This window comes from Dermacentor silvarum, chromosome 6 (assembly GCF_013339745.2).
Source record: "Dermacentor silvarum isolate Dsil-2018 chromosome 6, BIME_Dsil_1.4, whole genome shotgun sequence".
In the NCBI taxonomy this organism is placed as follows: domain Eukaryota; kingdom Metazoa; phylum Arthropoda; class Arachnida; order Ixodida; family Ixodidae; genus Dermacentor; species Dermacentor silvarum.
This window is the reverse complement of record NC_051159.1, coordinates 74,884,813-74,897,527: the sequence shown is the minus strand read 5'-3', so window position 1 is coordinate 74,897,527 and position 12,715 is coordinate 74,884,813. Positions and strand designations below refer to the sequence as shown.

The 12,715-nt window shown below is 48.5% G+C and overlaps 1 protein-coding gene across 1 annotated transcript; it reads left to right on the top strand.

Annotated features, from left to right (window-relative positions):
- Positions 1 to 358: 358 nt before the first annotated feature.
- Positions 359 to 949, top strand: LOC125946317 (protein GVQW3-like). The gene has a single exon (XM_049669048.1). It carries the CDS (start codon positions 359 to 361, stop codon positions 947 to 949), a length of 591 nt encoding a protein of 196 aa, XP_049525005.1.
- The last annotated feature ends 11,766 nt before the right edge of the window (positions 950 to 12,715 follow it).

Sequence of the window (12,715 nt, the reverse complement as noted above, 5' to 3'; positions counted from 1 at the left end):
TGTCTGAAGTAGCTGCGCAGCATGACACCCGAAGCCTTGACGGACACGCCGGGGAAGGCACGCTTGAACAGTTTTCCGGCCCCTAACGGCACGCTGGCCCCTGTGTACAGTTCCATGGAAATGAGGTGCCCGCAGACTTCCACGGTCAGCATACGAGGTCTGTTAGAAAAGTATCCGACCTTATTTTTTTGGCGAACACCTGATGGATATGAAACAAGCGCACTTGCATCAGCCGAGCTTGAACCTTCGTGCGCGTGCGCGAATTTGTTCCCGCCTGCCGATAGCGTCAGTCGCTGGGATGCAGCGTCTGAGTGAGGTAGTGCGCAGTGTTTTCGTCGGTTTTTTATTACAAGAAAAAATGACGGAGCGACTGGTGCAGCACTACTGCATCACATTTTGCCAGAAACTGGGCGAAAGCCAAGTGGAAACCATTTGGAATATTCAGACGGATTTCGGTGACGATGTTATGAGTAGCACGCAGATTAAGGAGTGGTACAACCGGTTTAAAGACGGTCGCACATCGGTGGAGAGCGAGCCACGCTCCGGTCGGCCATCAACATGCCGAAATGACCAGGTCATTGCCGAAGTGAATGCTGTGGTGATGCGGGACCGTCGGGTGACTATCCGAGAAGTTGCGGAAGAGGTGGGCATCAGCACTTTTTCTGCACATTCCAGTATGACCGAGGATTTGGCCATGAAGGGAGTTGCGGCGAAATTCGTGCCGACGCTTCTCACGGTGGAGCAAAAGCAACTTCGTGTTGAAGTCTCACAGGACCTGCTGGATTCCACAAACAGTGACCCCGACTTCATGAACACCATAATCACTGGTGACGAGTCTTGGGTGTACGGGTGTGCGACCTGGAAACCAAATCCCAGTCGTCACAGTGGAAGCATTCCACGTCACCGAGACCTAAGAAGGCCCGCCAAGTGCGCAGCAACGTCAACGTGATGCTGACTTCTTTCTTTGACTCCCGCGGTGTGGTATGCTGTGCGGCACAAGAGCCCGGAGTTGTGGTCAACAGGAAATTGGCGCATTCATCACAATGCTCCTGCACATTCCTTGCACTTGATTCAGACTTTTTTGGCGAAAACTCCTGTAGTTCAACAGGCTCCTTACTCTCCTGATAGGGCCCCTGCGAGTTCTGGCTGTTTCCCAAAATCAAGAGGCCATTGAAAGGAGCGCAATTTCAGACAAGAGAGGACATTATGGCTGCAACGACAGCTGCGCTAAACTCTATTCCGAACGAGTCCTTCTCGGAATGCTTCCAACAATGGCAGAACTGCTGGTAGTGTGCGGAGTCCCAATGAGACTACTTTGAGGGTGATTACGTTTCCAACGCTCCAGTTATGCCAGTTTTTCTTCTTCGGTCAAAGGTCGGGTACTTTTCTAACAGACCTCGCATACGGTGGCACAGACGACGGAACAAGGCCTGTGTGCCACATGTAGAAGATTGGCGGGTTCTCGGCCACGTCGTGGAGCCTGGCCGCGGAAGGACCCGACCCTGCTGCCGCACGTCACCGTCGCGAACACTTTTCATTTCATTTCATTTTAATACCTTAAAGACCCCTTGACAGTGGTATTACATAAGGGGTGGGAATACATTAGTACATAATTTGTATAATACAGAAATGAACACGCAAACAATAAAAGAACAAAAGAAAACAACATGAGTTAAAGTGTTACATACGTCAGCGCAAACACATAGACCTAAATAATACAAACTAAATTGCACGAGCATATAAGTATGTTAGCACAAGTCACTTTCATTGTGAAAAGTGCGCAGTGAAACTCTCCATAAACGTACGAGGGCAAGTGATGGCGGCGATTTGGTGGGGCAGGTTGTTCCAATCTGTAGCGGCAAGGCAAAAGAATGAGGCGGAAAAGGTGACAGTGCGCATGCGAGGGCGGCCCACTTGAAAAGTGTGTCGTGTACGATGAGATGTTCGGGCTGCGGGTAGGATATAGGGTGGTTGATTAAGCGAGGTGTGATAGAACTTATGAAAAAGTGAAAGGGTTCCAGTGCGCCGGCGCGTAGAAAGGGGAAGTAAATTCAATTCTTTCTTTAAGTAAGATATGCTCACGTCATATGAATAATTAGAATGGATGAACCTTGCGGCGTGGTTTTGGACGGCTTCGAGTGCGTTGATGAGGTATGTTTGGCGTGGATTCCATATGGCGGATGCATATTCCAGTTTTGGTCGGACTATTGACTGGTAGGCCAGTAGTTTAACAGGTTTGGGGGCACGTTTTAGATGACGCTTGAGAAAACCCAGTGATTTGTTAGCAGATGAAATGATATTACTGACGTGTGTGCGCCAGGATAAGTCGTTAGATATAGTAACACCTAGGTACTTGTAAGACTGCGCAGAACACACGGGAATATTATTAATTGTGTATTGGTAAGGAAATGGATCGCGCCGACGAGAAAATACCATCAAGTTGCATTTCTTAGGATTAAGTTCCAATAACCAACGGTCGCACCATTGCTGTAAGCAGTTAATGTCCTCCTGAAGTAAGTCTTGATTATATGTGCTAGTAATTGTTCGATAAATGACACAGTCGTCTGCGAACAAACGAACGTTGCAAGACACGTGCAGGGGTAGATCATTGATGTATATTAAGAAGAGTAGAGGTCCAAGAACAGATCCTTGCGGTACACCGGAAGTCACTTGTAGGGGGTTAGATGCGCAGTTGTTAACTGTAACGAACTGAGATCGGTTTGTCAAGAACGCTTCAATCCATCGCAAAATGTCGGGGTTAAGGTTCGCAAGAGAAAGTTTTAGTAGTAGACGTTGGTGTGGTACCTTGTCGAACGCTTTTGCAAAATCTAGAAATATCGCGTCTGTTTGGAGGTTAGAATCTAAGTTGGTGTGAATATCATGCAGGAAAATGGCCAGTTGTGTTTCACAGGAAAAGCCTTTGCGGAACCCATGCTGTGATGAATGAAAGTATTTGTTCAAGACTTGCGACAGCTACCGTGAGCGCGGGCTTGTGTGGAACCTGGGCTTGATACAGGCTGCTGCTGCTGTCTGCTGTCGTCCTCCCCCCTCGGCAAACCCGTGCAAGGCGCCCAGTTTTTCCGCACGTGAAGCATTGTGCTTAGCAGAAGTGGCACTGTGAGGGGGAGTGGTAACCACCACAGCGACTGCACGTAACGCCCTTAGTCGCCATCTTGTTGACCGTTGCTTCCGTCGATGGTGAGTCGGTCGCGCGTGCAATCTCGCCGGCGTCCTTGGCCACAGCGTCCATCGCTTGCGCTGCCTTCACGACGTCGTCCAGCGAGAGGTCAGGAAGCTCCAGGATTCGTGTCTGCATGGCGGGGCCGTTTATCCCGCAGATGAAACAGTCCCGGAGCAGCGAGTCGAGCGGAAGGCACAGGCACCCCTGAAGGCGCAGGCACCCCTGAAGGCGCAGGCACTCGCTAACCCTCGTAACACAGCAACGAATTGCCCAAGGGTCTCTCCTTCGCGGCGGCTCCGGTCGTTGAAGCGAAAACGCTCCATTAACGTAGACGGTGAAATAATATACGTTACCCGGCCGGCCCGGCCCGCCACCCCTTTACCTTAGGCCCGAGCCCGGCCCAAGCCCGACTCGAAACCGGCCCGAACCCAGCCCGAGACCAAAAAATAATGTTTTTCAGAGTTGAGAAGCCCGAGAATAACTCGCTGCACGTTACATGCACACCACCAGAAAGCCCGAGCCCAGCCCGGGCCCGCGTCAAAAACCCGAGCCCGGCCCGGGCCCGGGTCAAAAAGCACACGCCGTGCCCGAGCCCAGCCCGAGCCCGTGAAAAAACTGTTCTACCCGGCCCGGCCCGTGGGCCGGGCCGGGCCAAGCCCGGGCTTTCGGGTAAGCCCGAGCCCGTGCAGTTCATAGCTTTGTGTTCATAGCTTCGTGTGCGTTGCGTTCTCGCCGCTTAGTTGTCGTTTGAGAGACGCGCGGGCGCTATCTTGAAAGCGAGCTGCGATGGGGAGAGGGTGCACCGAGTGCTAATAGCTTCGTGTGCACTGTGTTCTCGTCGCTTACTTCGCGTTGAAGCGAGAGGCAGCACGAAGGTCAATTCACTCGCAACAGCGAGTGAATTGACCTTCGTGCTGTCTTACGTGACGGATGGAGGGATGAATGGACGGACGGACGGATGGACGGCTCTCTTGGTTGGGTAGGCATAGAAATGCTTACGCATGCAAACCAAACATATAGTGAAATATACGATGCCACAGAGACCTCGTCGTGATAAGTTAGCAAATTTACACTCCCAGATAAGGCTTCGGCAGCGGAGCAGTCAGCATGACTGCGACACTGTTTTCCGGAGAAGTAGAGTGGACAACAAATCAGCCTCAAAACAACCTCCACGCGGTCTTTCACCGATACAAATTGCTTCTTTGCCTTTTCCGTCATATCCCGCACGTGTTAGATAGGATCCAGTGTGGCAGGGGCAAGGGTGGTCCCAGATCATCATCATCATCCTATATTGTCACGAAGATAATTAATTAGAACTCACCGAAAGAGAACAGCCTTCTTTAATGATGGCCGACAGTAGAGAACGCGCGAACACCTGCGCCCTTCGTCGTCTTCTCTCTGGCAATCTTGTGCCTGTAGTGGGCAGCTGACTAATGACGATCGGTGCCTGTAGTGGGAAGCTTACTTCGCGCCAATATTTATGTCCACTGCAGGACGAAGGCCTCTCGATGTGATCTCCAATTATCCCTGTCTTGCGCTAGTTGATTCCAACTTGAGCGTGAAAATTTCCTAACTTCATCACCCCACCTAGTTTTCTGCCGTCCTCGACTGCGCTTCCCTTCTCTTGGTATCCATTCTGTAACTCTAATGGTCCACTGGTTAGTCATCCTATGCATTACAGGGCCTATCCAGCTCCATTTCCCCCCTCTTATAGTCAACTAGAATATCGGCTAACCCCGTTTGCTCTCTGATCCACACCGCTCTCTTCCTGTCTCAGGCTCCCAGATACCCCGCCCATAATATGCGATTCCTTGCAGACCTCTTCACAATCTTTCTAACCAAGAAGAGCTTTTTTTTTCTAAGTCAATAAGTGTACCGAATACCATGCATGTCTAAGTGTACTTGGTGAGGTTCATTTAGCTCGATTTCAAGGATGCTGCCTGTGAGAGCCTGGACTTGGAGACTCTTCCACTACCGTGGTATAGTGGAATACCGTGATATTCACACAACATGTTTTCCGTTTTGTGCTGTCGTCTGCGCTGTTCAAGATGGTATTATCAAACAACCTTGTCAAATTTCATACTCTTGCCCTCTCATGTGCTAAGATGTCTCTAACTTTTAAGAAAATGTTTAACTCAGTTTTTTTTGGCGATGTATACCTCAGTTTCTAGCGCAAGTTGGAATCAGCTAGCGCAAGACAGGAGTAATTGGAGATCATAGGGAGAGGCCTTTGTCCAGCAGTGGACATAAATATAGACTGATGATGATGATGATGCCCTCAGTTTCAAATACAATGCTGTCATAGCATAACATGTTGGCGCGCAATTTCCTCATCGCGTTAGTTTCGCTTCCCACAAGGACATGTCCACAAAATGTTTATGCTCGCAGATATTCGCCCTGAGTATGAATTTGATAGTTAAACATATTTCTTTTTCACTAAATACCACATCAATGTACTCCACTAATAAGCTTAAAACATATGCCAACTGTAGCTTTCTATCTTTAGTGACATGATTAGGTGCGAGAGTGAGGGAAAACGAGGCAGAGGATTTTGATAATCAATATTTCATTCCTTCTTGCTCATATTCTGACCGTCGTACGCTTAGCTTCTAGTCTCGACACAGAGGAGTACCCGTGAATATTGAAAGAAAGAATTTGCGGTTGTGGCTTCAAGTGAAACTGAACACGTGTCATCGTTCACAAGTAGCAGGTGTCCATATAAGCATGAAATTGTTACCGAAGTGTTAAAAGGTTGCATAACATCGTATTAGTTAGCTTAAGGTTTTCACTTGAGTTCCGTTCTCGCGCGAGCGTTGCACCACTTCTGAGACAACTTCCCAGTGGAGCTGACTGGTTGTAATAGTCCAGACCGAGGTCGGTAGTGTTAACCAGAACTGGAGAAGCTGGAGAGAATCCAACTGGAGAAGTTGGAAGCAGCACGCTTCCGCCTACGCCATTGAACTTTTAGAGGAAATATGAATTTGCTTAACCCTGAAATGACCAACGCATAATATATGCTACGCTGTTTTGATAGCTCAAAATTCTGATTTACGCGCGGGGAGCCTAACGCATATCGTATAGCTTTTTGATGCGATGGACAGAGTTCTCACCCTAGTCGTGGATAGCTAAGTATATCAATTACATATAATCCATTATTGTACTACTACTAATTCTGTTATAACTCAAATAAATTTTAATTGTATTTTGTACTAGCGCGCTCTCCACGACTCTGTGAAGAGCGCGCTATAGCGCGCGAATTCATGTAGACGTGTAATTTATTTTTCGCATGGGTTGACACGGGGTAATAAACGCGATTCAAATTTTTGTCAAATCGGGGAGGCCCCTTTTGTGCAGTTACTGCACAAAAGGGGCCTCGCCAATTTCATAAAGTAATAACATAATTAATCAGTCGCGAAAGTGACTGATTAATTATGTTTTCCATTAGACATCACTTATATTCTTCAGTTAGGTCTGTAAGTAACCCAATAATGGTTAAGTGCTTCTTGAGGGACAGTAGCCGTGTCACAGAGTGTCCAAAGGGTTCTTGATAGCAAGTTATAGACCCCATTAACGGATGCATACGCATGTGAGCTCTTCCGTGGAGAAGTGAAACGCGAAAGGAATGATAACAATTTGGAGGACGCTTAAGCTTTGCCTTTAAGAGTCCAACGCGATAGCATTATAAAAACCCTGATTGCTTGTCAGGCTTCCCGGCAACTGCTGTTTTCTTTTTTCTCCAGCTTCGCCTCTCTGCGCCGCTGCCGTTTTACGCTGCCGAGGGAGCGAGTGACATCTAGAGGGTGTTTCTTCAAGTAACCTACACGGGTGCGCCGCGGTATAAATGGTAGAAATGCTGGAAAAGGGGGTTTGTGCTTGAGTTTCCTTGTAACAGAATTATGTTTTCTCATATATTCAATTACAATCCGACGCTATCATCTCTGTAGGTTGTGGTTAAGTCGTACTTTATGATTTTTAGGCGGATTTTACTTTGAGAACTTCAATTAGCTCACTAACGCTTATGCGCCATTCGGAGGGCCTGCGTGGTCAGGGTGGTTCGAGATGATTTTCTCCGCCACAGACTGCGGCGCACACGCCGACGCCGACACCGACGCTGACGTCGACGCCGGATTTTTTGCGGCACGGGGCCCTGAAAGCTATGGCGTTAAAACGTACAGACCACCACCTCTGACAAGTTACAGCACGAGAGTAAGACTTCGCATGGCTACTTGTCCAAGATGAGGGAAAACTCAAACTAAGCCTATAGATGACAAATTAGTGCCAAAATACCCCTAACTGGTGATAGCGGAAACAAAATAACGCGTTCTAGTTTGATCTAACTTGTCAGAATTTCATTTACTCACAAAAGTACAATTGTGTAGGCGTTCTGAAGTGTTCTAAAGAATTCTTCTAGGTGAATATTGTGAAATCTACCACTGATGTATATTTCAGGAAAGTGCTGTTCCACATGTAAACGTTGACCATCTGCTTTCTCCCCAGTTTTGAGCCTGCGTGGCGCCTGAGATGCTGGACCATGTACTCCCCAAAGTTCCTTCGGGTGTCGGATCGATGCAGCTCTTGAGTGGGGAGGCCATCTTTGGAAGTATGTTGAGCTTAGAGTGTGCTGTGGCCAGTAGTTGACAAGTGTACGAGCACAACGCATCTGTACGTTTGCGTGGATTGACAAAAAATGAAAAAAAAGAGAAAAACGGACCCCGTTTATTTGTGCCTTTTGATGAAACACTCGCCACTGAGATTAGCTTCAGGATGTAAGCTACATGCGCCTTGCAGCCCTTACTTTTTTGCCTTTTCTTTACGCACACAAACACGCCCCTCCACCCACACACACACACAAATGCACGCACGCACACACTCCCGCGCAAGCACAGAAGCGCATGCGCACTCACTCACACACACATACACACACACGCGGGCCCACGCACACACGCACGCGTAAGATCGCGGCTACTAGGCGCCCGTTCGTGCGGCGAGCGTCGGCGTTACCGAGCGAACGAGCACATGCACAGCATAAGATGAGAGCGAACGCAGAGCGCAGTGGGGGATGAAAACAGCGGCGAGAGCGATGAGAGCGCGAGGAGGAGAGTGCAGCGGAAGCTTGAGGCGGAAAGCGAGGAGGGTATGGTGAAAGCGTGAGAAGAAGCGTGCACGAGGGGCTTCGCGGCGACGGCTACGAGATGGCGCCAGAGTAGCGCGCATCATCAGTATGGCGTGTTACAGCAGGCGTTAGTAGGCATTACACGTTTGACGTTGCGCTGACGCTCCTTGAACGGATGTTTGACGTCTGTTCCGCTCAGACCAGTGCTTGCACACAGCTGCACAGCAAAAAATAAACGAAGATTACGATACCCCTTAATAGAGTATCGGGCTCTCTTCGCTCTCGCCACTGTTTTCATCCCCCGCCGTGACCTTCCCTATATATTTATGTATATCTAAGCTATACCTTCATATAAGCCGCATATGCGAGATAGATGCTACTGCTTGCAGTAGCTTTTTGTGACTGCTCCTTTCTTCCTTGGAAAGACAAATAAAGCAAATCAAATCAAATCAAAATCAAGTCAAAGTTGCTGAAACCCAATCTTGCATTCTTGACTAAACTATTCCTCAGAAATTGACAGAATAGCAACGCGCCAACAAAAGTAATCAAGCATTTCATTCATAGCACATGCCTGTTATACTAAACCTTTTCAGACTATTCAAAAGAGCAAAACATTATTAGGGCTCAAAATCATAAAGTTCTATCACAATCATATACAGCGCTTGTCTGTTGTATTTGTTTCTTCGTGGCCTTTTTTTTATTCGCGCTTTTCAACCTCTGTTCTAATTGCCCAAGCGCCGCCATTTACGGGCAGCGCAGTGGCGCCTAAAAGCTGTTAAAGGTGCCGGATACTTCAGCGCACCAACATATGCTGCATGCGCGTATATTTAGAACGCCATCCGCGCAGTTCAAGCGCAACGCCACACTTGCTATTGCTGTATATCACGACAATATATCACGAATGAAAACGCGCATATATATAGAGCTGCGCTCAAGTTTCGCATTAGGGAGTATCGTAATCGTCGGTGATTTTTTTCTTCCACCAATACTCCAAACGTATCTTGCTTATCTCGACTTCTGACCGGCTGATGCTTCCATCCACTTTAAATCCAAGTGCTTCTGCAAGGTGTACGCTACATACGGGTTTCACTGAGGGAATCCCTTCGCATTTCATTAGGATGTGCTTAGCGGTCTGCGGATTTTTCCAGAAAAGATCCTGGAAAGGAATCTCGGCTAAAAGCTGAATTAGCAGCATTGACTATAGGCCTATAAATATCTACAAGGCAGCTGCGTACAGCCAGACATGTACGGACACGTTGGGGTAAAACGTGCGCAGTGCCTCTCGTTTCACGTGTTGCGGAAGATTTTCACTGTCAAGTGGCTGCGAATGCGCTTCGGCTTTCCCATACGCACTTTTCTGCTTGAGTTCTTTTGAGTCTTCAATTCAATTGTACCTTCGATATTGATGGTGCTTTTTATGTTTAACACAATATGTTAAACGTGGAAGTCTTAGAGCTCATCTAGAAATACCCAATTGATTTCTTTCCGCGAAAAAGCTGCTGTTTTCATCTGCTTTGTGTAAAAAAAAAAAGATATAGAAATACAGTGCGCGAGATGTAAAAGCGCATCACGTGACTGGGCGCTTGCGTGCCGCGACATGTGTGCCATCTTGCAGGCATCAAATGTACTCGTGCTGCACTGCGACCCAACGTATGAACAGGGAGCAAGAAACAAAGATGGTTGAGAGGAGGTGGCTATGACTGTCATTCCAGATGCACTTCCACGTGCTGCCAAAGCATCCTCTCCATTTATGCAGTCTGCCCGAAGCAAAAAGGCTAGCAGTACTCCATGAATTGCCAATCGTTATTTATTGGTATATCCCATGAAATTCATTTGCGAAATCGCGTTTTGGCAAAAGCAGAAGCCAAGATGATCGTCTTCGAGCCCTCTCCGTTGCTTACGGCCTATTCTTGCACCATGTCTGCATGAAGCATCGGTCACTCGTTCGAAAAAACTGTCAGCCTTTCCACTGGGGTGGAGATGGAAGACCAGCGAAGCTATACTATGGTGGGAATTATGTATTTCCAATTATGACTTTTAAGATGTGATGGTGTAATTGGTTATTTGAACTAATAAAGAATGAGAAATATATATGATCCGGTGGTTTTCTATTATGTAGTGACCACAGAGACCTTGCACTTACGATCGCTACGGTACACCGCCACATGGTGTACAGCAAAGGTTGGCACGTTTTTCATAAACACGTTACCAAAGCCGCGCGCGTTCGCTGCGAACGCGGGCAAAACGCCGCCGCCGTCGACAACAGTTGCGCGCTTTGTTTGTGTACACAACCGCTGTCAAAACGCTGGCTACGTGACGCAACGGCGAAACGCCGTTGTCGACACTGTTAGGGGAGAGGCGGGCGGGATCCCAGAGAGATAGGGAGCCTACATGCAAGCGCTACAGGCAGCAGGAGGCCGGCAGGGCTGTGCACATGCGCCGCAGTGGGAGAGCGGGCACACACACACACACACACACACACACACACACACACACACACACACACACACACACACACACACACACACACACACACACACACACACACACACACACGCACACGCACACGCACACGCACGCACACGCACACGCACACGCACGCACGCACGTACGAATTACACAATTACACATACAAGAAATTAATACAGCACAAGTATAAGTAACGCAAAGAAAAAATAAAAGAAAAGAAATGAAAGATGCAGTAGGTACAGAAAGATACAGAAAGAGCAAAGCAAGATGAAAAAAAAAAGTCTTGCAATACGTGAAATTGCATATCAGTCGACGAGCAGAATAAGCAATTAGAAAAGACAAGGTAATTGTCGAGAAAATACAGTTTCGACGTCTTTCTGAATATTGAAAGAGCTTAAGAATTTTGCATCATATCAAGTGAAGCATGCTCATCTTTAAGTAAATTAGGAATCTGTCACTGTAAAAGCTGATTGCCGTTGTTTGTTCTGTCTTTTACCTCAATAAAGTTCCTCGCTCTTAAGGCGTAATTAGTTGTGGTATTGGTGTATATAAAAATGTCGCAGTTTCACCCGCACGGCGAAGCATCAATTGTGATAGCAAATTAGTAGAGAGCTTACGGAGTAAGGATATTAGCTTTATCAGCTGTATAAAGTTGGACACATTCGCTTACTAACTGAATTAACAAGCATTATGTCAGCGCGCACAAGCAAACATGAATAGATCACACTCGATGGCCGCACACAACCGCTGTGAAAACGCTGGCGTTGGGGAGCGCGCCAGCAACAGCGAGCGAAGGTTCGTGCGGTCTATCGCTTCAACGGAAACTGAGTGTCAAAAGCACAGCGCATATATAGGTAGGGGTCGTGTTGCAGATCGCTTTCAAGTTACGATGTGCGCGACCGCCCGCGCGGTGCAAAGTACAAGTTGCTCCAAGAGTAGAAGCCGAACACTCTCCCTCCCACGCTGCCTTCCCGCTTTCCTCTTTTCGTCTGCGAGATTCCAGTTCCCCTTGCACTAGGTCGCAAGATAGCCTTTGGTGCCGCAGCTAAACGTCGCCTCCCCTCCCTCCCTCCCCCTCCCTCCCATCCCCCACGGCCTTTCGTGCCACGGAAGACGTCGCGCTTGCTCTCCGCCGTACGTTCGCTCCCCCATAAAGCACGCGTCCCTCGCGCGCTTTCACGCGGACATACAGCATACAGCGCGCGGCGACGATTTTATTGCCCTCGGACTTTATACAGAACCTCATGGCGACGGCGACGCCGACGGCAGAAATCCGCTTGGAGTGTCCATATAATTGCTATCGAAATAAAATTTAGCCAGCTTCACAGACTTAAAGGGCCCCTAAACCACCTAGAGGTCGAATTTAGTTGCGGTATTGCAGTTGTGCACGAGTCTACAACGAACACGTATAGCCGTGAGAATTTTGTAGCGTTAGCTACACTGGCCTAGCCAAGCCCGTTTCGCGCGGCACATCAAGAGCCGTGCTGCGCATGCGCAAGGATCAGTGATGTCACACGGCTTGCGCACCGGAGCCACCGGAGCCGGCACCTCTCGCGCACTCCGCCGCCGCCGCGCTCGACTCACCGCCGCCGGTCTGCGCATTCCAGAGGAGTGACGTCGTAGCCGTGGTAGACGCACTGGCGCCGGCGCGCGCTCGCTGTGCAGTCGCCGTCTGACACTGCGCTGGAGCCGCTGCGCTTCTGACTGGCGTTTGCCAGTGTGGTATAGCCATGGAGAAGGAGAGCGCAAATGCTGCTCAACAGCGCAGAAGAACGGAGAAGCTTGACTCATCGGATCCCGAAGTAGTTGCCTGGCAATTAGCGGTTGAGCGTAGGAGGAATGAACAGAAGAAGGCTATATACATGTGCCACATAATACGTATACCGCGTGTGTGTCATTGGAGCAGCAGTAAGCATGACAATCAAGCTAATCCTTGACAATCTAGACAACCA

What these genes read in the sequence shown, in the direction of transcription:
- LOC125946317 (XM_049669048.1), top strand. Translation starts at nt 359, where the DNA reads ATGACGGAGCGACTGGTGCAGCACTACTGCATCACATTTTGCCAGAAA.